The sequence below is a fragment of the Caretta caretta genome, chromosome 21 (assembly GCF_965140235.1).
Source record: "Caretta caretta isolate rCarCar2 chromosome 21, rCarCar1.hap1, whole genome shotgun sequence".
NCBI lineage: Eukaryota > Metazoa > Chordata > Testudines > Cheloniidae > Caretta > Caretta caretta.
The window spans coordinates 470,026-496,347 of record NC_134226.1 but is presented as its reverse complement, the minus strand read 5'-3'; the positions used below and the strand labels follow the sequence as shown (position 1 = coordinate 496,347).

The 26,322-nt window shown below is 41.2% G+C and overlaps 1 protein-coding gene across 2 annotated transcripts in view; it reads right to left on the bottom strand.

Annotated features, from left to right (window-relative positions):
- Positions 1 to 17,231: 17,231 nt before the first annotated feature.
- Positions 17,232 to 26,322, bottom strand: part of NGF (nerve growth factor) — a 48,138-nt gene continuing 39,047 nt past the window's right edge. The window contains exons 2-4 of one of the 2 annotated variants that reach the window (XM_075121957.1): positions 21,102 to 21,240; positions 19,317 to 19,418; positions 17,232 to 18,118 (exon numbers count right to left, since the gene is read on the bottom strand). In XM_075121957.1, the coding sequence (XP_074978058.1) occupies positions 17,378 to 18,106 (729 nt within the window). In that variant the 5' untranslated portion in view covers positions 18,107 to 18,118; positions 19,317 to 19,418; positions 21,102 to 21,240 and the 3' untranslated portion in view covers positions 17,232 to 17,377. The remainder of the gene's footprint in view (positions 18,119 to 19,316; positions 19,419 to 21,101; positions 21,241 to 26,322) is intronic. The other variant, XM_048826996.2, reaches the window with a different exon arrangement.

The window sequence follows — 26,322 nt, the reverse complement described above, 5'->3', positions numbered from 1 at the left end:
CCCACCTGAAACACATGGATCCACTTGCAGACTTTATTTTGCCATATTTTAAGGCACAAAGGAATTAATTACAAGCAAAAGAGACTCACTGAAATCCCAGAAAAACTCCCCAGAGATGGAGCTAAGAATGTACAGTAAAACAGCTCCTTTTGGTCAACTCTTTGTTGAGTACATCATGTTTTAAAATAATGGAATTCTTGCTCTCCTTTTGCTGATGTAGGGGAGAAATATTGTAACATTAAATGTGGGTGCACACAGTGACATGATGTAAACCATCAGCTGATATGGAAGTCAGCATCTCTAGTGGTTCAAGCACAGAAATAGGAATCTGAAAATCTGAATTTTGGTCCTGGTTCTGCTATGACTTGCTGTGTGATCACTGGGAGTTCGCTTTACCTTTCCATCCCTAAATTCCTTATCTCAATGATGAGGACAATAAATATTAAAGTTTGCAAAATGATTTGAGATCTTTGGATGAAACTAAATAAATACAAAATCTTAGAGGGCACTGGTTAGTTAATATGGGAAATGAGTGTAGCAATGTTATTGGTAAGCAACATATATATGTATGTTTGTGTATTTGTATACTTATGAAATGTTTCTTTATATTATTACAAATATATGGAATAATACAAATGCTACATTCGTGCACGGACCATATAGAAAAGGATGAAGGGCAGCAGAAAACAATTCACAGTTTAATTAATTTATGCAGTCTTATTGAGAAACGGTATATAAAAAAGACTATTTCATTTCCATTAAAGAACACTGAACTATTTGCAGAATAGTCTAACACGTTGTCCAGTTTTCGGTGATTGCAATATGCCAGGTCCCTACTGTAAGGGGTGAGAGCATTTATTTTCCTTCCCTCCTCAACATCAGCTCCCTCCCAAAATACAAACTGAAAAAATTTAACTCAAAATGAATTATTTAGAAATCAAAAATGTGCTCTTTTTTAATGTTTAATCATCTCCAATCTTCAGGGGTCTCTGTCCTTCCTCACATTGTCTCTGTTACCATGCTAATGAATGCCTTGCATTATTTCCCATTAGAATAATCACTTTCTTTACAATACTTGGCATTTCCAAAGATAATGCTGTGAAGAGGCAGTGGATCTTGAGGTGTCATTTCTCCAGTACAGTGCCCCAGAATAACACCAGCATATGCTGACTGCACCAAAAATATTACGGTTCCAGATTATTAAAACAAACATAAGGCAGAACAATAGATTTAGCATGTATGGTACCACTAAGGTGTGGTCTTCGGTATCAGAAACATCAAGCGTTGGTTGTTCGAACAAAATGAATTCCGCGTGTTTGGCCCTGCACATATGTCTCTCATCAGCCAAGCTGCCCTTCTTGGCTTTTGAAGAGTTTCTGTTTGAAATTTTCAGAGCTAGGGATGGAAAGACTGTTTAGCTCAGTGTGTAGAAATGAGGCTCATCCACAGCTGTAGAGAGTCCCAAAAGTCACTCCAAACTGCTGGGCAAGGTTTGGACAATTAATTTGTTTTGAATAATCCACATTCAAATTACATATTGTTTAGAGGAGGCAAAGGAAAATAATGTATGTTATGCTTTCAGCCACTGATGGCTACCCTGGTGCCTTTCCCTGGCATCCCTTGGTAGGGGCAGAGGCTTTTTCTATGAAAAAAGAGCACATTAGCAAGGTACCAAGGCCTGTAAAGATCACTACTGCTCTCAGCATGTCAATGGACCCTATGTTCAGGGCCTTGGGCTGGCAGGCAGCAAAGCAAGAAAACTAAGAGAATGAATTTGTCAGGATTATTTTTGTTTTGGATTTTGGAGAACTTCCACTCACTTGTCTCTAGGACTTGCTACCTGTGCAGGCTTAAGGGGTAGAAGGACATGAGCACAGGATCATTTTGTACCTTTTTAAATGGAACCAAATTTCAGTTCCAGCTTGTCAAACATACAAATATTTTATGTCTCTAGAAATTGATGTTCAGGTAAAGAGTGAATAAGCAAAGTTTGCAGATCTCCCCTCTGATTTATCTGCCCATCCTTAAACCATCTGCCTGAGTTCCTCATTATTTAAATGTTTTTATCTTCTCTGTTGCTGTATGAAAGACCCACACAAACAGTGGAGAAACTAACTAAAAGTGGGAAATAGTGCAAGTTACTGTAAGCAAAGTTCTGTCAAATGCAGAAAGTAAACAAACCAAAAAGAGAGATTTTTCTCTAATCTGTCACCTCTATTCATTTTAGATATTACTTGTATGTTGAGAGTGATGCAATGTTTGCGTTGAAAGTGTGCCTTTAAGACAGCAATGCTGGGGATAAAGTCAGATGGTAGTGCTTATTGCAGGTAGGTTTCCTGCTCCAACAGCAAGTTGCTGACAGTCTCACAGTATAAAAGCAGCTGAATTTTTGAGCTGGTCTTTGTCCAGTTTTTACTTTTTACTGATATAAAAGATGGTGTGAGATAATTGGAGTTGGTGAGTTACTCATAACAAGAAAGACTTTATGTGGAAAACTGGAAGTGCTGTTGTCTGAAATTTCTGGACTTTCTTTTAATGTTAATTGGTTCAACTATAATCAAAGTAAAGTTGTTTGTTCCACTGCAACTTTCAAAGAAATAAAATAACCCTTGTTAGGTTTGTTGTGTTTGGCTCCAGTGCTTTGCTTTCAAAGTGAATTGGAGTGAACGCCTGCGTCCCCTAGCTCAGAAGATTGAACTTTCATCGCCACAAAGTCAATAAACATCCCCATTCAGAATAATACTTTCCCAGCAGACTCTGCCTTCCCCACATTGCTGATCGCTTTAAAACCTCAGTCAGCAATATTTTTTTAGAAAAGGACTGCAATTTTCTCTTTCTTTCTTCTCCTTTTCTTGTGTTTCCTTGTTATAAAGATAGAAGAAAATGATGGAGGACAAAGGACATGTGGCTGTGCTCAAACTGTTTTCTCTTTTCTGTTTTAATTCCTCCTTGTAGCTAGCTGGTTCTCTACAGAAGTGATTCTTGGAAGACATTTTCATTCTAAGCCCTTATTTTTCGTAGGATATAACTTTCTCTCAAATTACATTTTGGGCTATAATTTCTCATGATTGTTGTCATTCCAAATGTGAGGCATCTTAGAAAGTTTGTGTAAAATCTGTCTGGCTGATTTTTATTTATCCTAGCTGGAAAAGGCAGTTTTTCACACTTTCAAAAAAGTGTCTAGAGGCCATTTTTTTCACGGATAACTCAGAAACAAGTTAAATTTTAAAACGTTAGGGTTGGCATAGATAGTGCATTGTCCTTAGTGAGGAGTACGGCTTTGCTTGAAAAAAACTGGTTATGAATTTAAGTTGTAAATGAGTGAACATAGTATATTGTGCGCACATGCAGTCTCCTCTTTTCTTAACACAGCCAGTCACAGCCTCCCATGCTCAACACATTAGTTCCCATTAGCTACCTTAAAACTCATCCAAAGGGGCCCAGTTCCAATGTGAGGTGTTCTAAGGGCTGTTCCCTTAAGTGCACTGGGCCCTACACAGCATGCCAAACTGCACTGCATATACAGTGTAATGATCACAGTCAGGTGATTTACTAACATTTCCATCTTTTTATCTCATTCCCATTTCTCTTTCTTTAAGCTTTCCCCCGCCCCCAAAGAAATGCAAAATTAAATTAATGGAGCATTAATGGTGATTTAATTTAAATAGATGGTTCCAACAGCACCCCAGAACAGCCAGATTGTGCATATATTTAAAAGACACTAAAGTTAAAGCTGCACATAGTAATATAGAATGTTGCATATGCACAAGGGAAGGGGTAGGGGAAGTACAATTGCTGTGGGGACCATAACTTTGAACTGCTTACTTTTGAGTAGGATTAGCTAGTAGCCCATTGATGTATTTGCATTTGTGTTCCTTTAGTGTGTGAGTCAGAACATAGTTAAACTCCTGAATCATGCAGCTCCTGTCATAATTAGAGACAATAATGAAGGTTTTTATATTTAGGGATTTGGGATGGTGCACATTCCTTCTTTTCCTCAGCTGCTTAAATCATCCCCAGAGTCTGAAAAATTCCAGTACTAGCTGCACAAAACCCAATTAAATGAAAAGATGATTCAATAAGAAAAAAAACCAGATGCATGTGATCAGTAGCATGCAGCCAACACACAGGCAATCCATGAAGAATCTCAGAGCATCTGTGGTAAATTCATCACCAACTAAAGCTATCACAATTTCATTGGTCTTACTCCCCAACTCACTCCCCTTAGCCCTACAATTGTATGAATAATTTGTCAAGTTGTGCCACAATTTAGATTGCAAACTTTTGGGTAGGGACTGTATAATGGCCGGAAAAGGCCTACCATGTGTATTATGCCATGTAAAAGTCATACCAAAAAAGAGGCGATCCCATGCAGTTGATGTAATGCAGGCAGCACACTTGGATCCTCTAGGCAGCACTGAATATAATTCAACAATTAAAGTGGTTAAAAAGTATTATATAGTGAAACACCAGTTTGCACAATGATTTGCTTATTGGCCAAAGCGAATTGCAGTGCTCACACTCTAGTGCTGGCAGAGGGAAGGCATCCGGGACAAGGCATCGCATTCCTTCTGTTTTGATGGCTAATCACTTAAAAGGGTGACTTGGCACCTAAGGAATAAGCAAGATTCTGACCCACTTGTAAGTGGGTATGAATGTAAGGAGCTAAGAGACTGTGAGTAAGATTCCTAGCCAAGAACAAGAAATAGCTGTCTGCACAGTGTAAGAGGATGCTCAATATGTTTAATCCCATTGAGCTGCCTTGATCGCCACATAATAGGATTACACCACCAGTATAAAACAAGCAGGCAGGTGTGTGGGATGTAGAGAAGCATTTTAATGAAGTATCCAATTCTAGCTCTCCACAGGGGGCCCCATCTCTGCTCCACTGCTTGGCCAAGTTTCACGTAATTAGGTTGGCAGGTACCCAAACATGTTCCACAAGGGAGAAGCCAAATACAATGTGAACTAAGCCCACGGTTCTCTGGCACTCTCAGATACAGTGCTCCACATTCATTCTCACAGGGCAGGGCACCAGTCTCTATCCAGCAACACAGGGAGATGCTCAGAGATTCACTTTAGCAGACAACAAGCTGTAAAACATCAATAAAAATATTCTCAAATCTGAGAAATGTCAGCACTGACCAGGGAAGAAGAAATGAGACAAGTCGATGATACAAACAGGCCTGTAAAGCAAATGTTTGTGTTAAGTTGGTTAAGTGCTGACAGCATGCTCAGTGTTGTGCAAGGTGAGTAAGAGGGGAAGGCATCATTAATCATAAGGGGAAAAGACAAAGGATTTTATTCATCATCACAGACGGAGCTGTGCTTGTGTGGTGATTCACCCCTGGGTGAAGGCAAACAGCAATATTGCCACCACCCTCCACTGGAGAGAGCACTTCTAGGCTCCAACTGGGATTCCAAAGAAGCCTTAGTCGAGGCCACGCCGGTCAGCTCCAGGTCACTGGCAGAATGGCGTCTGTAGTCCTGCCACTCTGCTCAAGGTGAGCTTTGCTCCAGCAGGGGCTGCTGCCTCAGTTCTCCCGGTGGAACCTGGGCAGCGATTCAGGTTGCCTTCTGGTCTCTGCCTTTTACACAGAAATATTTTTGGCAGATACATTTCCAAAGTCAGTTTATGGCCGGTAAAAGGTGTAATATCAGCAGTCTTAGAGACTGAAGTCATCGGTGTATCCTAAAAATAGGTACAGCAAGGGTCATGGCAGAGCAAGCTTTCCTCTCACACTGCCCCCTACAAGCATCTACAACCCTGATCCCTTAAGAAATAAAGAGAACAATTGTAACAGAATAACGAACTGCTGATTGTATTTAATCCTAAGAAATACAGCCCCAGTTACAAGCACTGCTTCTTTCCTTCTGTTGTTGGCAGCTTTAAACAGAGCCTGAGGTAGATGGGCTCTGGAGGAAGTGTTTTCCAAGAGTTACAGACACAGATGTTTTGGAAATTTAAACAGGCTGTCAAAACTAATATTTTGTAAGTAAAGAGCTGTTTGCATTTAAAGTGATAATAATACCATTTAATTCAGTGGTTTTTTATTTGTGGAGAGAGCAAATTTAACCCTCGATCATCCCTGCACAAGTCCTTTGGTCTTTGGCAGGCATGGCCCAGGAACCACTTGTTACCAAGGTTTTCAATGAAGTGTAAAATCAGTGATGTTCCCATCACATGCTACTTGTAGTATGTCTATGACTTTCCTGCACCTACTAAGACAGTAAAGTCCTGAGATCTCTTCCTAGCTCCTAATTTCTGCAAGAAGGGGTGAGGGAAATCTTCAAAACTAATTAAAAATATCAAATTCAGTGAGGAAATACTCAATGCAAACTTTTAAACATTTGGGAAGACTACAAGGAACATGTTCCCATTGTGACAGAAAAGTGAGGGAGTTTGCATTTGAATGGGATAGTGGAAAACAATCCTTACAGGAGCTATTAGCACTAGTGGAAGATTAAAGGCACCATATCTCATCCAAGGAATTTTGACTCATCCCCAGGGTTTGCCATGGAACAAAGAACACAAGGAGATGAACCTCTGGTGCACAAGGTTCTGCTCTTGGAAAGCCAGCCTCTCTATCTAAGTGTAAGATTGTAATCATCATCATCATTTACATAACAGCAGTGTAGAAAGGTGCCGAAGTTGCAAATTTTATTGCAGGACAAACACCAAGAGAACAACACTAGAGATATTTTGCTTTATAACTATACGAAAATTCCCACAGGAGCCAGTGGGTTTAATCGGGGGAAAGCACAAATCCAATGTACAGTAATTCCGACATGACGTGAAGAGGCTGTTATATTCACTATTGGGCAACTTATATAACTGCTCTGGGAAACTGAAGCTTGTGACAGAGTCACCAGCTGAGGGTCTGGTATCAACAGCATTTCTTTTTATCACATGAATTTAATAAGGGAGAAGCCAATGTGGTACACACAGGTTGTGGAGGTAGTATTTAGGGTATGAGTGGCTCTTGTCTTGTAATGGGACTCTTGGCTGTGATCATGTTGAACTTCCTCTGTACTGTAATAACAATAAAAAGCGTCTGAGCAGGACCTCATAAACCATAACCTGCCTGGGGGGTGGGAATGTTAGAAAGAGATTTCTGGTGTTCCAGGTTCTCGCATCAATTCAGTAAGCAAAGCAGTAATTACTCATCCAACAGGATTTCACCCTTTCATGTTTCAAAGACTCCAGAAACCCATTTAGTCACAGCAGTGATGAGACAGTGAGTCCCCTATTAGGTGATGGAAACTGATTATAATCCTCACCCACTCCATCCTACAGGAGAATGAACTGCATTCCCTATGGCAAAATCTACACTTTCACCCCTTAGTCCAGTTAGTGAGCAGTGCTGGATTCTTCATCCCAGTGTGTCTAGTGTTGTGCTTGGTTAAAGGTGATGCCAGGAAGGTCACTTCCACTCTGCTGAGACGGAGCATATTCTGTTTGTTGGTTTGTTTTCTCTCTCTCAGAATCTGTGGGTGAATTTGGTACTCTTGCAAGAAATAATTCACCCATCTCCACTCAGAATCACATGCCTGATTCACAGCCCTCCTAGCAACCGTGATTGGCTTCAAGTGGCTTCTATATTGCTATTGGCTTTTCATGTTTGTAACACTGATGTTAAGAAAAAAGCAAGACACAACACAATCCAAACACGCCTAATGGCAGTTAATTATCTCACTCTCTACAAATGTCACTGAAATCCTGACAGGCATCTTAATAACCCAGTTCCCAAAGAGAATCGAGAAAACTAGATGCACAAAACCTACATCTCACACAGGAAATGGCAAGTTGTGGATGCCTGGGCCACTCTTGTGAAATGAGGAGCTGCCTGCTAACTATTCCCTTCACACTGAACACAGGTCCTGTGGTTCTCACATGTAGAAGTTCTTCTCTCCAAGTTCCCATCTATGCAAACACTTTGGTGGGACACTCAACGCATCTCCTGGTGGAGGGGCTGCAAACCCTCCAACCCGTCTGGATTGAACAAAAGAGTCTTGAAATGCTGTAGAAGTTCACATGATGGACTGAAGATCATGAAAATACTGTGTACAGATCACAGTGTCCCAGATACCCTCTGCATACAGCAGAAACAAAGGGAATGTGGTGTATAGCTTGGGAAGGTGTATGTGGATTGAGGTTTTTGTGATAATTTTGTGAATTGCTAGTATCTTGGATTATTCTAATTCTTTCAGACTTCCTCAATAAACAATATGTATTAAAAAGTTATATAATAGAATATCAGGGTTGGAAGGGACCCTAGGAGGTCATCTAGTCCAACCCCCTGCTCAAAGCAGGACCAATCCCCAGCTAAATCATCCTAGCCAGGGCTTTGTCAAGCCGGACCTTAAAAACCTCTAAGGAGATTCCACCACCTCCCTAGGTAATCCATTCCAGTGCTTCACCACCCTCCTCGTGAAAAATTTTTTCCTAACATCCAACCTAAACCTCGCCCACTGCAACTTGAGACCATTCCTCCTCCTTCTGTCATCTGGTACCACTGAGAACAGTCTGGATCCATCCTCTTTGGAACCCCTTTTCAGGGAGTTGAAAGCAGCTATCAAATCTCCCATCATTCTTCACTTCTGCAGACTAAACAATCCCAGTTCCCTCAGCCGCTCCTTATAAGTCACGTGCTCCAGCCTCCTAATCATTTTTGTTGCCCTCCGCTGGACTCTTTCCAATTTTTCCACATCCTTCTTGTAGTGTGGGGCCCCAAACTGGACACAGTACTCCAGATGAGGCCTCACCAATGTCGAATAGAGGGGGACGATCACGTCCCTCGATCTGCTCGATATGCCCCTACTTATACATCCCAAAATGCCATTGGCCTTCTTGGCAACGAGGGCACACTGCTGACTCATATCCAGCTTCTCGTCCACTGTCACCCCTAGGTCCTTTTCCGCAGAACTGCTGCCTAGCCATTCGGTCCCTAGTCTGTAGCGGTGCATTGGGTTCTTCCGTCCTAAGTGCAGGACTCTGCACTTGTCCTTGTTGAACCTCATCAGACTTCTTTCGGCCCAATCCTCTAATTTGTTCAGGGTCCCTCTGTATCCTATCCCTGCCCTCCAGCGTATCCACCTCTCCTCCCAGTTTAGTGTCATCCGCGAACTCGCTCAGTATAGAGCTCTAGCTCCAACACTGCTAACACTGAAGACAGTAGATTCAGCCTTTGTATTTTACCTATAAGAAAAGTTGTATGTGATTATTGAAGCCCAGGACTGCGTTTACTTGCATTTATGATGCCGAAATTGATCTGAAAACAGTCCAGGAGGAAGGATTTATTTATGTAAATTGCATCTCATTGATAGGCAGGAGCACTGGTGGATATTGTGAAGGAAGAGCTTGTTAAACATTATATAATGTTTTATGCCCGTAAGCTATACTTGTCACAATGGCATTTAATATGTTGAAAGCTCAGCAGAGGAAATCTTATCACTAATTAAATTGTTTTGAACCAGAACAATGTCAGCTCTTTTCCTTGGTTTGTTTCTTTCTTAATCAAAGACAAACATTTAGCACAGCGGAAAAATATAACCTAGTGACTTAACGTCTACGTCCAGGCTACGTCCATGTCCCCCTCACAGCTGCTTATTTGTGGGGCCCTTCCAAATTCACGGTCCATTTTGGTCAATTTCACTGTCATTGGATTTTTAAGATAATAAATTTCATGCCTATTTAAATCTGAAATGTCACAGTGTTGTAATTGTCGGGGTCCTGACCCAAAAAGGAGTTGTGCACGGAGGTCGCAAGGTTATTGTAGGGGGTGGGGTGTGGTGCTGCTACCCTTCCTTCCGCGCTGCTGCTGGCGGGGCGCTGCCTTCAGAGCTGGGCAGCTGGAGAGCGGCGGCTGCTGGCCAGGAGCCCAGCTCTGAAGGCAAAGACACTGCCACCAGCCCTGCAGAAGTAAGAGTGGCATGGCATGGTATTGCCACCCTTACTTCTATGCTGCTGTTGGCAGGGCGCTGCCTTCAGAGCTGGGCAGCTGGAGAGCAGCAGCTGCTGGCCGGGAGCCCAGCTCTGAAGGCAAAGACACTGCCACCAGCCCTGCAGAAGTAAGAGTGGCATGGCGTGGTATTGCCACCCTTACTTCTATGCTGCTGTTGGCGGGGCGCTGCCTTCGGAGCTGGGCGCCCAGCCACCAATTGCTGCTGTCCGGCCACCCAGCTCCGAAGGCAGCACAGAAGTAAGGGCAGCAATACCGCAATGCCCCTAAAATAACGCCATGACCCCATTTTGGGTCAGGAGCCCCAGTTTGAGACACGCTGGTCTCCCCCGTGAAGTCTGTGTAGTATAGGGTAAAAGCACACAAAAGACCAGATTTCACGGGGGGGAGACTGGCTTTCACGATCCGTGATGCATTTTTTTAATGGCTGTGAATTTGGTAGGGCCGTGCTTATGTGTGAGAGATCAGAGCCAACATCCAAGCGGCAGAGGGCATTTACAAGAAGTGTGTCTCATCCCAGCCAGGTCAATCAGAGAAAGAAATTTTATTGAATCATAAGTTGGGGTTTTCTTGTACTCAAAAACAATCATTTGGGGAATAAAATAAAAACATTAGTTTTTAGTACCTTAGTACTTAGTACATTAGTACCTTAGAAACCTGTTATGTGAACATCAGATGAGGACATATCAAACCAGACTCTCCTGCCGACTTCCTGTAAGCCAATGGAGTAACGCTGGTGAGTAGCACTATTGGATCTGATGAGAGAATAGCTTGCTACAAGGAAAAGGGCAGACAAGTCACTTAGAGAAGGCTTTCACATTCTACATACAGCCAGTTTATCTCATCTGATGTCTACACCACTTTCTGGATTTTGTCAAATTTTTTTTTCTAGAGATTGGCATATATGGTACAGAGTTCCTATTCTACACAACTGAGTTCCTGGATGCCTTAGTTAACTTCACTTGGTCAAAGAGGAAAAGAAATGTGTCCAAGTTCTTAATATGCATTTTTATATGTTCAGAAGTGGTTGAATGTTCTTCTAATATTTATGGTTTTATCTAGTGATCCTGTATCTTTAAAGAAGTGAGTCTCATTCTCCATCTGGCACTTTGCTTCCTGCGTCCAGACAAATAGTGTCTTTTCCAGTGTATTTCCATCTGTAATCACATTGTATGTATCTGGCTGTGACATCACAAGGTCTTCTGGGTACCAATAGAAATTTTAAAAAAAGAAAGGGAAATAAGAGAGATTACAAAGTGCAAATTCTTTCCAGTTAATAACAACAAATAAAGATCATCCTGACCAAAAATGTTTCTGAAAACGCCAGAGACTCAAGACAACAGGATATGCCAGAGGCAGCAAAGAAGAGTTAGTGAAATAACTCAGACGTCTACTTTTCGCACTTGACTCCTGGCTACCCAAGTGGTTTCTTTTGTGTGAACTGATCGAAAAAGAGTGAAATGTCCAAATGATTTACACAGTGATGATCATAATCAGAACCCACACAATGATTTTTCTGCTGTTGTAGCATGAAAGAATATAAGTGACTTGGTGATGTCATCAGATGAAATCAGAGAATATATGAAGCTCAGATTTGTTAATTGCTCCGGGGATACTTTAAGTGGATGTGCCAGTGTTTTATAAATATTTCCCATCATCATCCTCAACTGGCAGTTACTTGTTCAGATCCAATATTTGCCTTACCCACTCAGTTAATCATCTATAGAGATTATAATTATGTTACAATCTACTGTCTGTCATTATTATTCTATCTCTCATAAACATTCTGACAGTGATGTTAACAATGAGCTGGGAGTATTTCCCTTAGTCTGTCAGGAAAACAACTTCAAACTAACATAGTCAGATCTGTTGGGAATAGATGGAGAGAGAACCTGAGAAATTATTTAGAAGGCAGCGTACCAGTCAGTGATGAATTTGCTCTTTTGGTTGCCCTGGATCACAACTGAAATGTTGCAGCTGGGTCCCCGTAAAGGCCTGAAGTAAAATCCCTGTCCTCAGCTTCTGCACTGGCACCAAACAGGCAAAGCTGTAAGTATCTCATGCAGCTAACCGCTGGAGTCAGTTTGTTGATTAATAGTATAGCCAACTGATTGAATATGCTTGCGTTCATTATTAAGAATGTTCAAGAGACCAACTAACCAAATTTAGCCAAATTTACCATCTAAAGACAAAACACAAAGGAGACATACATACCCTCTGTCTGGGAAGCAATTCTTGCCTCACAGGATGTTCACCTTACACAGAAGGTATGCTTCAAAGACTCCTCCCACAAAACAACTTATATTTATGTCATGGCTTTTTACAAGTTAAAGAGCACTTTATAGCTCACCTAAGATCCGACCCACTAATTCCTTAATGTGCTTGTCTGTACCTTCCCTTAGCCTAGTTTTGTACGCCACACTCCAAACAGTGGGGTGTAGAGGTACAGCCTGTGCTAGGGCACACCATTCGTGATCTCGGCTTTGACAGGCTTCCTGTTTTCTGTCGTCAGCGCTGACCTCAGCTTTGCACAGCGTCGTGGAATACATACCATGGGTAAATAGAACGGTGCGAAGAGCATAATATATTCAGTTTACTTCCCAACACATATACATATATAATGGATATTGAAACCATGCACATACCACCCGTTGACGTGGTGTATACTGCACCTCTCATATATGGAGTGTCTAACAAGTGGTTACAGCCCTCCAGGGATATTGACCTTTGTGACCCTGCTCCAGGTCATGTGACTGAGGACAGGCCATAAAGTTCAGTCTCTTCCAGCACCCTTATTACACCGGCCATGTCGGAATGCAGGGGGCACAGTGGTGCAGAGGCCAGGGAGCAGCTAGGCGCCCCACTGTTCACAGCTCCCCGGAGTCAGAGTCCTAACCAGGTGCAGCGGTGCAAAACGCCACCTTTGGCAATTAGTATTCATGACTAGCATTCACAATCCATCATGTCAAATCCAAACTGGACTCATCTGTGGCTCCTTTTCTCTAACTTCTGGCCACTTCGTGTTAGCCCTCATTTACTGTTGCTTGGAGCACTGGCCCATCTGGCCCATAAGGACTCATGTGTCAACGGGTTCTGCTACAAAATGAGAACAAAGGTAATGAGAACCCAACGCTCACTCCTTATGTCTAGTGCCAAGGTCAATATTGATGTTAGCTCCTGAGCACTGAATTGAGTGGGAGGAGAGAAGATTAACTAATTGTCAGTTTGTTTATGCTTAAACAGGTTTCTTTTCCTCTGCAAGGTCAGAGTGCTGGTTTGAAAGAAGTTGGTACAGTTCCCTTTACATAATAACACGAACAATACTGGAGCACGATTATATCTTTCACTGAAGAAATACTATAGTGATGCCTGTCTCCATCAATTGTTTATGGGCCCAAAGCCCTCCAGGACGTGTCAGAAATCCACATACTATTCTGCAGTTTGCATTTGGATCTCTAATTAGGATAACACATGTGAGAAAACACCCATAACAAGGCAATTGTCTCTTGTGTGCACATCTGCCGCTGTTGAAGAGTGTAGATTATTCCAGCTAAAGTTTTCATTAGATTAAGTTGACTTTTTCCTCCAGAGATGCCTTTTTTTCAGACAGTACATTACAGCATTTTGTCTTGTTTTACTAAGAGTGCCCACGTTTGATACACGCCTTCCTTCTGGCCCCCTAGTGGCAGGTCAGTAGGATGTTACATACAGATACACAAACTGCATTATGCAAGCCTCTGTCTTCTGTAGGTCAGTGTCAAGAAGCAGCTTCTCCATTGACCTGTAAAAGGCAAGATTTCAGACAAGCATTTCAGTGTGAATGCAAATGTTTCTTCCAGACAGTCAGCTTTTGTGTTGGAACCTGCTCACACCATTAATAAGAAAAACTCCTAGAAACTATAATTTAAGAAAAGTTGTCATCTAGTTTTTTAGTGACTTCCCAATCATGTCTCTCACTGACACTTGATTGGCTATAAATCCTCTGAAGCATGGGAAGCAGGAGGTCATGGAAGTTGTTGTTGCCAACTAACTAAAGAATAACTGAGATTGTTTTGTTTTTTTTATTTTTAAACCACATTCTTTAAATATGACAGTGTAAACATGCTGCCTTCTGAAAAGTAGAATAAATTACATGAATACTGCCCTGGGGAACTTCACAAATCCAGTTTCAGTGATGGCAGCACCGTATATGCGGTATTGAGTGGCTATCCAAGCCAACTGCTTTAAGGTGAAAGCACAAATACCAGTTTAGATTGCAATATTTTTGTTACTAACTCAACTAATTTTATTTCAAACTTTTCCTTTATTTACATTACCAAAAGATTACAGATTTGCATGGATAATACGTTTTCCTTTCCACAGATGTCCTTAGTCTGCCACGTCCCCTTGGCAGCATGCATCACTCTACCAAACACCTGCTTCTCTATTATGCATCACACTGGAGAGTGGGTCACGAGAAAAGTGGCCAGGCCATGAGAATAGGGATGCGTAGCCTTAGCAGTTCTGAGTGTCACAGGCTGGTGTTTGTAGCTATCTCTACTATGTATGGAATTCTGAATTCCATGGTTAACTACAGTGTCAGGATCCAGGTGCATAAATTCCCTCTGGGAATTTTCTGATGATAAGGCAGAGACATCAACACATAGCACAGTTCCTTGGCCATGTTTCTGTACTAAAGGATGAAGTAATATTCTAATCTCAGTGGTGGGAGCACAATCAATCTCTGAGGCAAGAAGCTGGGTGTAATAAATCAGTACCCTCACTAAAAATATGCAAAACCACATGGAATAGCTGAATGTTTTACTAGTGGAAATTTTAATCAAAGTCAAGATTTATAATAATGATGACGGTTATTTTATCAGCAACTATAGGCCCCCTAGATTGAGCTTTGTTGGGACTGATCTCATCCTTGGCGAGAATTTGTTTTAAGGAGTAACAGAAAGAACTGCAAGTGGGCTGATTGTGGAAAGAATGCCAGCTCCCCAGATTCCTATTGCAATCAGAAGAAAGCCTATCTCAGAGTTCCACAACTCTCTGAAGAGACTCCAGGTCTTACACATGTTTCAGATTATCAACTACAATCTTGAGACAATGTTTGAGCTGCAGTTTTGTTATGTCAATGGTAAAATAATGGCAGAGTTTTGATAAACCATGAAAAGCTAAGACATACAGAGATTTTATTCTTTGCTAACTGCATTGCTCTCAGGTAAGGCAGAAGATCTGACTAGAACACATAATATGTAACATCATTCATTGCTGTGAGGTCCCCCTCCTTTAAAGGTTGCAACCAAAAAGCATACACAGGATTTAGCTCCGACTCTGGATATTTCTCTGCTTCAGTTGCTCTGCAGGTGGCATCTCATTCCATTACTCCTCAGCTGATCTGCAGGAGGTTGCCACTGTTAAGAGCACATTCCCAGCATAGTTGGGGGCTGCACCATTATCCATCACACCATGAATGTGCCTGTTTCACGTACATCCCTCCCCAGAGCAAGAATTAATGATTCTGGAGGCTTTGAACAGGGCAGAGTGAGAACCATATGATTCTGCCCTCCACCAGCCTTCTACCTAGCAGCTGTACATGCAAACTTTGCATCTACCTTGCTATTGAGAGGGAAAAACGTTAATCTGGTGCCTCTGTTCTGCACTATAACCAGCCACTAGAGGGGACTGGAGAGTAGCTTACTGCTGTTCTTCTCAAGCCTGAAAACACTCCTGCTTGAATGTGATAAACTAGCCCAAAGGTGGCTCAGACTGATAGGCCGGGATACACAGTACTAGGGTGACCAGATTAAACGGAGAAAATATTGGGACACATGGGGGATGCGGGACAAAGACCTAAAAATCGGGACAGTCCCGATTTTATTGGGATGTCTGGTCACCGTACATAGTACATCCCAATGGGCTGTCAGAATTTGTGATATATGCCTCCTGATGCCAGCCCAACTGGCAGTATTTTAATAAAAAGAATATTTTGTCTAGTTTTAGGTTATTTCCTGCTTAGTGAAAAGACAGTGACACAGGATGGGTTTGGGGTTGGTTTCAGACAATGTGCGGCCTTCAGTGCAAACATCAATGTCTCTGTAAGTGAAGAATTGAGTGAAGAGATCAAAAGCTGCTGTCCCTCTTCGCTGTTTGTATAGGCCAGGTAACAATGAGAGAGGTTTTTTAGAGGAAATAACAGTATTTGTGAGGTGGTGAAAGTTGGGAGATGGGTTCATCCTCTAGGGCTTGGCAGACACCAGACGAAAAGTCCTTGGAATACTTGTTTTGAAACAGTTTATTGGAGGGATAGCTGCTGCTTTTCCAAAGGAAACAATGGGAAGGTTTATAGATTTTGTTCAGATTGCAATGGCTGGAACACACATTACAGGCCTCAGGCTGGCAGCTACACCAGGTCTATAAACCGTAGTGCTCTCAAGAGAGTGAGAGCAGAGAAACCATAAATGGGAGGAAAAAGAAAAGGAGGACTTGTGGCACCTTAGAGACTAACATATTTGTTAGTCTCTAAGGTGCCACAAGTCCTCCTTTTCTTTTTGCGGATACAGACTAACACGGCTGCTACTCTGAAACCTGTCATAAATGGGAGGGTGGTTTTTGGACCATTCTTACTGAAATGTGGCCAAAAAATCTTTTTCTAACATTCGCTCCACGTTAAGGCACTGTCGTCAAGATCCAGCTTTAAGTGAATGCCTACAGTTAAGGTATACACCCCCGGAAATAGAGATTTCTGATTAAAACCATCATTAGTCCCATCACTCTAGTACAACTCATAAACGATACCATTATTCGACAAAAATCTGCATCTTGAGCAAAGTCATAGTCTTCTTTTCTCCAACATAACTTAGAGCTGGTTATTTTCATCATTGAAATATTGGGCAGTTTTCTCCGGCACACTGAGAATTTTACTCTGAAATATCCATAGTGGTATAAAACTACTGTACACTGCACCAACAGTTCACAGGATCCTATGACTGACTAGAAGAATGGGGGGTAAAACCAGCAATATTTCTGTGGGTTTTTTTCACGCTTTCATGAGTTGGAGAAGAACATAACATTCTGGAACAAGCCACATTTTCACACCAAAAAGGCAGGTTTTGCCTGTGAAGATTGGCTTTTTGTGGCAAAGAGTAGGGAGGGGGAGATGAAAAGTGCAAAATGTTTGTTTTTCACAGTACTCTAATGGCCAAGCTCTGTGACTGACAAGGCTGAGATGAACATTTCTCCAAAAGATTATTATGTCATTAAATTAAGTTCACAACACACAAGGAGTTTCCAAAAGAGTTTAATAAATAGCGAGGTTCTTTCTTTACTGTATAAACTATAAATATACCATGCAGTCCTTATAACTTAAAATAATTTACAGGCTGAGGTAGGGGGAATGGGAGGATGTGGGCATGAGTGTTTGTTCCATCTCAGGGTCTCACTGTTTTCCGGCTGAGCACGCACACACAGGCGGTATCGATTCGGATAAATCTCCAGGCTGCTTGCTTGCCTTCCATTGTCAGTGCTTTGACAAAGGTGTGCGTGGTGGTGCAGTAGGAATTCCAGTGCTTAGCATCAATTCCCCGGCACCCACTGGAGACTGGCTTAGGGTCCCTGCACTTGGTTTCGAAAAAGTACTGCTTGAAAACATTGTTGTTAATGTTCACCTCTCCCAGCACTGTCACCTCTTTGCCTTTGATGTCAGTAGCTGTGGTTTTGTCCCCAACCCACAGGCTGATGCTGTCACAAACTGAGAATTCTCCCCGGTGCAGCACAGGATGAGCAGTCCGCTTGGTTCGAATAGTCCTGTTAAGAGAATCTGCACTGCCCAGATACTCCATGTTCTGTCCATCCCCTAACACTGGAGGGGGCTGCGTGCTGAACAGAACCCGAGGGGATCGGAATCGTCTCTTTCTGAAAAGCTTTGGATCCACAGTGATGTTTGCTGCCTGTCCAGCTTCTCTACTGTCTACCTTCCCAGCAAGGTGATGATTGGCTGTGTGTGGAGCTGCCTTGGGACTGGGATTTGCTTTAGTCCGATGGATATTTGGAATGGTGGGTCCTGCAGGAAACCCCCATGGAGCATTGTCCTCTGACTTTGGTGCTGCCTGTATGCCGAGCAAAAAAGCTATAATCAGAGTGTAGTACAGCATGGACATTACGCTATGCACCTAGAATGAAACAAAAACTGAGGGTTACTACAAGTGACACGGACGTGAACCGAAAGCACTTGTACTACATGAAAAGTGCCCACTCTGACCTTGACGGGGTTTACTGATCTAATGCTGCTAATGACAATGACTTTGCTGGATATTTAGTACTGTAATGCTGATCATACAGATCTCATCAGGTATTCATGTGAGTCCCAGATGTTCTTCCAGAAAAGCTCATTCAACCAGCACTAATGTGCTTAATAAAGTAGGAATCCAAGGAAATAATGGCTGGATTATAATTAATTCCTTTGGTATTTGTTATTAGAACATTATATATGAAGCACTTGTTTGGGGTTATTAATGTGGAGACCATAGGATAAGAAGATGTTCTCTGGAGTACATATCTCCATTGATACTTTTCTCAAGCTCTTTAACAATGGCTACTGCCACTCTGGGGCCATTTTGGGCACAGCACTGGGAGTTATGGGTAGAGAAACACCCTTCTTTATTCGGACAGTCATGATCAAGTTCAAGTTCCACAGACGTCACTGAATAGAGAAACAAGGCCAGGGCTTGTCGCTCTGGAAACTGGAGAATATGCACATCTGTTTGGGTGTGGAAAAATGTAAAATCAATTTCTAAAAATTCTTCAAGAACAACGTTATGCCACAAGTCCAGTGACAGTGAAAGCTGCATCAAGCAACACAGACGTGTGTTAGGTAATGAATCAGTAGTGGGCATCCTATGAATAAGAGAGACATTCAAAACATAATCTGAAATTGCACTTAAGGGCAGACATTGAATTTCCCCTGCGAAGCATTAATAAGTAGAGACGGTATAAACAGAACAAAAACTATCAAGCCAGACTCCTCCCCTGTCTCAGTGTCTCATTTTGCCTGACATGTTTCAGCTGGCTTTGGATTTCACTGCATGTCCGGCAGGCACGCACTGACTGGACAAACATGGTTTCACAGGGGAAAATTCAAACTCTGCAATTTAGCTCTAATTTCCCATAATGTTTTAATATTTTTCTGGACATGGATCACTTATTACTAAAGCTCCCCCCGCCCCTTTCTGCTCAGTCTTTCTCCCTAGCCTAAAATTGGGAGGATTACTAGAATACTAGTTAGTGTTTTATGCTTTTGCTGGATCTCATGGAAAACTCAGGAGCCTATGAGAAAACTGATATCTGAGATAAGAGCTGGATAGAACTAACCAGCTGAGTTTGTGCAGGACTGGATGGTCTGATGGATTCAAGAAGCGAGCCGAAGATGCCAAATGGAAGGAGTTACTGAAGACGGTAGTGATGCGAAAGTCCCTGCAATAAGGGGAGAGAGAGAGGCCAAGAGCCACTTTAGCAATTCTCAGCGCAGTGACCACACTGGATTAGGTGGAGACTGAATGTTGGAGAGAGAGGCAGGTCTTGCTGGAATGAAAATCTTCACCATTCCAAACCTAGCCTCATTTAGTAGGGCCTGAGGCTGCCTTCTTCCCACATTCGGCTTGTGCTACACAGGCATCGTCTGTGTAAGGAAATGGAATTTGGAGGTGGGAGTAGCACTATAGCCATGTGAGTCTACGAGTAACCTCCAGTTCTCCAACTCAAATTAAAGTCAGATGGTTCACAACATCTCTAAAGAGTTTTCTTTTTTCAACAGAGATGTTATTGAAAAAGGTCTGCAGGCGTAGTTTAAACGCCCCCACAGCAGCCTCAACCAAATGTATTTACATATAGACCCTTTGTTTATACTTTCCTTCTATAGGAAAGAGAGCTTAGTGATGCCAATAAAAGCCTGTGTTCTGCTTTTGTGTGATTCAGAATTCACTAAAATGCAGCAACATGTAAAGAATGATTTATCTCCCTTCCTCAAGCTCTTTTATTACACAGTTACTAACATCATTGTAGTCTGCTTTTAACCTACTAACACAAAATTGAAACCATCTCCAATTTTTTCTGCCCCGCCCCCAACTTTACAATTGCATTGCTCCATATTTCTCTTCACTGTAGCAAATACTCTGCAGGCAGCATGGTGTGAGGTAGGACTAACCAGGACAAAGCTATTTGTTTGGGATTTTTGGTAGTTATTTTTTAACCTTGAGAAAACATTTTCAAAACTGGATCTCTCCATCTGTCTATGGGAAATGGAAGATGGAGGATTAAAGCAATGTGTACCTCAATCACAGTTAATTGTATGTGCAAAATAAATTTCAGGCCTTGAAGTATGTGGAATATAGATTTGCTATCTTACGGAAATGGCCATTCCACAAGGTCTGTTTCTGTTCTTCCATTCACGTGCTTAGTACATACTTGACTCTTAAGTGCTGCTCTTTGAAAATGTGTAAAGTGTATGCCAACTGCATCTGAGCTTCAAAGAGGTTTTTTGGAGTTGCAACCTTTAGGCATGAAATTCAGGGACACCTCTTTGCAAATATAGCCATGTGGGTCATCACAAACCTTTCAATACTAAAAATGTAAACACTGCAATGGAGAGTACTTCATAACAGATGTGACTTCAGAATGGCTAAACCTCCATTATAATACAGTAATTAGTAAACTTTTCCCACAAATGATGTAATCTGCTAGAAGAAGAAGAAGGGAAGACTCAATGAAATTAAAAGGCAACTAATCAAAAAATTTTAATGATCTGTTTAGGTAACCTGGGAGTTCACTGCTACAGGATATTATTGAGGAAAATCACTTATCAAGAGTCATAACAAATTCGGTGCTTACAAAATAAGAATATTAAGTGCAAAGAAGTGGCAACAGTAAAAATGACAGGATCTGTTGGTCTTCCAGCTTCAGAGTATAAACTGATCACTCTTTGGGCTAAGAAAAAATCTGCTCTTTCCACACCTTGTTGTACAGTTGATCACGTGTATTATTATTTATTTATTCTTTTACTTCTCCTCTGAGGCAGCTGGTACAAGCCACTGCTGGAGACAGGAGGCTGGTGTAATTAGACTTGGTCTGTTTTGATATAGCAGTTACTATTACGCTTACCTCTGGGTGTATTGAACGGAAAGCTGCTCCCTGGCAAGGTCTTTATTGCCTCCAGACTCTGAGCTGAAGTTGGATGCAGCATGCCATCAGGCCAGTCTGACTGCACAGCTAAGAATCTCTGTACAACCTAGTCTGGGTTCTGCGAGAGGAATAAAAGTATTGTTGTCAATAATAATGCAGAAAAAAAGTTTTTCAAATAACCTTTCCCCATTGTTAGAAGGAGCACGGGAGCAAGGCCTAGCAGGCATGCAGGTAGGAAGCTCCCTTGCAGGGCTCTTTGAACTATGACTTTTTTGCTAATTTAATGGCATAGGAGTTGCCTGAAGCACACGCTCTCTGGCTCTGCGGGCACTGGCCTTGAAGAACAGGAAAGCACGAAAGCACATGCTTAATTTTCACACATGAATGCCACTGGAGTCAATGGAAAGTAAATTTTGGCCAGTTTAATTTCTTCGGTGGCTGATTGTGCGAACCTCCCTCAGACTGCGTCTGACCTTACTCTGCAAGTGGTCCATTCGGTTTCAATCTGAGTCAAGGTGGCAGAACTAGGCTCCAATAGTGTGGGTGCACCGAGTGAGAGGATCATCTGCCAGGCACCAAGGCATTAAAGAAGCTTTAGAATTTGTTTTAATCAAGTTATTTTTAAACTGAAATTTCACAGGCCAAATCCATAGAGTCAAACTATGCTTTTGGCTCCACCTGCACAATCCCCAATTTTCATTAATAGGAGCTGCACATCAGGAAGTGAGGTTGTGGGATTTGGTTGATAGTGTGGCTCTTAAAAAATCAAAAGGCAAAGTTACTTCTTTTTAATAGTGTATTGAAAATTTCCAAAGCACTTTTAGCAGGGGGCCTGCACTAACTAAACGTGGGAGCAGCTAGGATAGCATCATGGACTGTTGGAGCCTTTTGATTTGACAGATCAAGGACCTTGCATCACTTTGATAAGATGAGGTGGCCAATGTCCAAATTCATTACTGAATGTAGATTGGTTTCAGACTAACCAATTTATTTGAGCATAAGCTTTCATGAGCTACAGCTCACTTCATCGGATGCGAAAGCTTATGCTCAAATAAATTGGTTAGTCTCTAAGGTGCCACAAGTACTCCTTTTCTTTTTGTATGTAGATTATGGTCCACAGTCTACAGTATGGAGTTTGTTACAGAGAAAATTTCAGAATAAGGCAAATTACAATTACATGAATTTGTTAAATTACATCAAACCCTACAAACAAAATCTTCATGCTATAGAACTGAGTAAACTATATTTTTGTAAGAATGTACTAGTAAAATAATAACCCTTTCAGTGTAGCCTGTCAGTTTAGTAACACTAATGATAGAGTTATAATATTCATGCCACTGCCAAAAATAATCCAACAGTTTTTCCAACTGTTCTGCCACCCTAAGAAAACACTACTCAGTTCCAACTGGCTGGTTATTTAACCACAAGAAAAAGTTTCATTTCAGCATTTTTTTTCAAAGTTCTTTTACTCCATGCTTCCCGGATTCACCATCATGGCTGAATCCAGTAAATGATGCAGTGTCATTCAAATGATGCTGAAGACAGCACCTATCCATGTTTCCATTGTACATCCAATTCTCAGAGATTAATATCATGTTAGACATACTGAAGCAAAACTTTTTTTCAGAACTTGTCAGTTTAGATTTCTTTTTTCTAATTTTAAAGCTAGTTTAAGCCACTTCAACAAACATTTTACATGGAATTGCAAAATATACATTTTCCTTCTTTCGGGATCTTCTCTTACTCATGCACTAGTTAAAGAAGTAGCACGTTATAAATGTTTACGACACTATTCACATGAGTTTCTCATGGTGATCTATAGAGAAACAAAACACTTTACTACTTAAAAAACAAAACAAAACAAAACACCTCAGACAAATGGTTGCTGGAAAAGGCATCAACCTAGATTTAAATAACCTTCTCTCTTCTTTTGTATCACGTGTTAAGTCCTGGCTGCCCACCCTACAATAAAGGCACACTAGAAAAAAGCAGAACAACATGAAATTAACAGTTTGCTAACAAGTATCAGGTTCTAGAAATGAGGACCCATATTAAGGAACACAGAAGGAGACTCTCTTGTCACCTGGGAGACCCTAAGCAATGTACGCAGGCAAACCAAAATCTAACCTACAATACATAAAACAAAGGAACTCAGCTCAGTTTTTCTTCTATTAATAGACATCTTACCCCACATGCTCCAGGATCAGGATTACGAAAATAAAAAAGAAAAAAAAGGATACATTTCCCGGATGGAGGTTATTCAGTACTTGAAATATATGAAATGTATGGCCTCTGTGCCTCCTCCAAGATGAATACCAGTGGTTAACATTATTGCCAAAGTCTTTTCTTTTCCTTGTTATGCTAAAAAGGCAAAAATCCTGTATCCATTGATTTCGATACATGTCTCGGAAATTGTTGTGTAGGATTATTCTATACAATCTGAAGAATCAGTAGACAGCCTTAAAGCACACGCACGCACACACACACACACACAAAAGGGGTGGAAGTTCTTGCAGGAATGTATGGAATTAACACCAATATCTGTCAAAATTACAACTAAATATTGGCAGCTCTGCATTTTGCGAGAAATACAAGAAATAAGTACATAAAAAAAGGAAGTTCATCTTTCGTTAGATCTATAGTAAGTAAAAACTTTCTGAAAACTACAAACCTTTTTCCAATGCCATTACAATGGGGAAACAATAGATACCCATGCAATGTCAAAATAATTCCAGTTCATGGTTATAGAGACCCATTACTCTACTAACATGAAATACAGCACTGCAAGTTCAATACTGTCTGCTTCTTCTTCCTAGGAAATCCAGAGTGCACCAACACTCCAGTAATATTAATGTTTGATTTAAACCCACTAAAAGAGAAATGTTTGAGTTTTATTTGTCACAAGCCCAGCTCTTTGGTGCCAGTGTTCCCTGGCACACTGAATGATGTCACAAATATAAAACCTTGGCTCAGGGCACCAGTGACACCTCAGCCTTACTGTGGAATGACGGGCAACAAATACTTGGGTCTCCTGTGGCTACGCTGGGAGCTAGAGGAGCTTTGTCACCTTCAAATCAGAATTCCCCTTCCCAGAATTTCCGTTTTTGTGTTTGTCAGAATCCTAATGTTGTATTTAATAGTATTTTTCTGTACAATTTTAACCGACAGACATTATAAACTCAGCTTTTATCACAAAATTATATTATATATGCTTGATGGTAACTGCCAATACGTCAACCAAGTGGTTGGATATAATGAAGGCTGGATTTCATGGGTATTTTTAAGCTTATGTTTAAAGTGGATTCATCTAGGTCTTTCATTAACTCAGTAGCAAAGGTCGGGGAGATGAAAACCTGGTATCCTAAATTTACTTGATACACATATAATTATGTTTCAAAAAGTTCACAGTCTTCTCGTGTTTCTTATTTCTGGTTCCATTTGACCATGACATCATGAACAAAGGACAACTTTCCACCAGGGAAATTCACTCTGGGGCTGACAAGAGCTCCACAGTATTCATCTCTCCCAAGGGTCTTGGATCATTTTGAGTAAGAGAATTCCTGGGATTAAGAGCAGATTCTTTTCCCCCACACCTATAGAATGAAGGAAACCAGCCGCTTTCTCCTTCACCACTAACCTAGTGCAATTTAGATATTTTAGACTCAAAGGAACGTGAATTCCAGCAATTCAATTCCCAGCAGAAATTGCAGTCTCTCACTACAGATTGCCTTGTTTCAATTATATAAAGCTCAGTCACCCACTTTTTTGAAAGCAAGAACAATCTTCCTGTTCTTTATTACATGTCACCCCAAAATGAGCCATATTGTGAGGCCAGGGGAAATTATTTGATGTCAGGACCAAGACTGCTGGAAGTTTTAGCTGATACTTTGTACAATTATGTTCCCCTTCTGTATTAATCTACAGTCACCCAGCAGTTTAGTTACCATGGTCTGTAATCATTAGATTATAAATGTTACACTCCAATCTCTCTTACTGAATCAGTTAGCGCCTTAACGTGCATCACTTTCCCAGCTGCTCTCCCAATTGTCCAAATCCAATTTATTAATTGATAAATGAAATGTATCAGCTAAATAACATTGTGCCGCATGCTTGAAAAATATTAAAAGTCAATAAATGTGTTAACCCTGAGTGTGCAAAAGCAGGATTGTGATAGCATTTCCCATTTATTACAAGATATCTGGAGACAGATTCTTATCAATAATGTCTATAAAGAAGCCTCTCCTGTCCTGAACAAGAAGGTACAGGAGCAGAAGACGTGCCTTCAGAGCCAAACACGTACAAATACAAATCACAGTCCAGTTAGCTTTTGCAGAACTGTCTATGTGATTTTACTGTTGATAGCAATTAATTCTTGCTAAAACATGAATTCTGACCAAAAAAACCCTTCCATTAGCCTGTTAGAGACTAAAATGTGCTGTAAGTATTAACAGCTCATAATTCCCATCATGTCTGGTTGGAATGTACTCTCGCTACACGGATTTTCCTTAAAGATTGCCATATTCCATTTTTCCTTTGAGGTTTCACCCCTTATGTTATGCAGCTCTGTAAAGAAGGTGATTTCATTGCTCTGTCATAGCCCATAATGCAAGACATGAAAGATCAGGAAAATATATAAAAACCTGATTGTGCAATCGGTAATTAAAGCCATACTCCTATGTTACATTTTCTTCAGTGTAAACTGAAAACTAAGATGCAAACCTTGAGTTTATACAAGGACACCTATGAAACAATCACATAATTGGTGGCCTGGTACTAAACTGGTGGGAGCAATACCTGTGCAAAAGCAGGCAGTTGCTGTTTGAACTGAAGGAGGAGATTCTCCCAAAAGTGCTGCAGAACCTGAACTGAAGGAGGAGATTCTCCCAAAAGTGCTGCAGAACCTTCTGACTCGCTGTTCATAAATGCCCCAGTGATTCTCTTCTTCTAATTAGACCACAGTTTCCACCCTGAGTCTTCAGTTCTTGTCACACTATTTTGTGAACGGAGATTACATATATTTTTTTGCTCAACTGAAAGAGACCTTCTTTCTTTTATGTAGCAATATCTGATCACTTTCTTCACCCATGTTGTTTTAAGAAGATGCAGACCGTTCACACCTTGGAGACAGCCCTCTGAACAGAATTGGTCTAGGGCTACTAGAGTTCAGAAACATCTAAACTACTCAGTTTTTCCACCTACA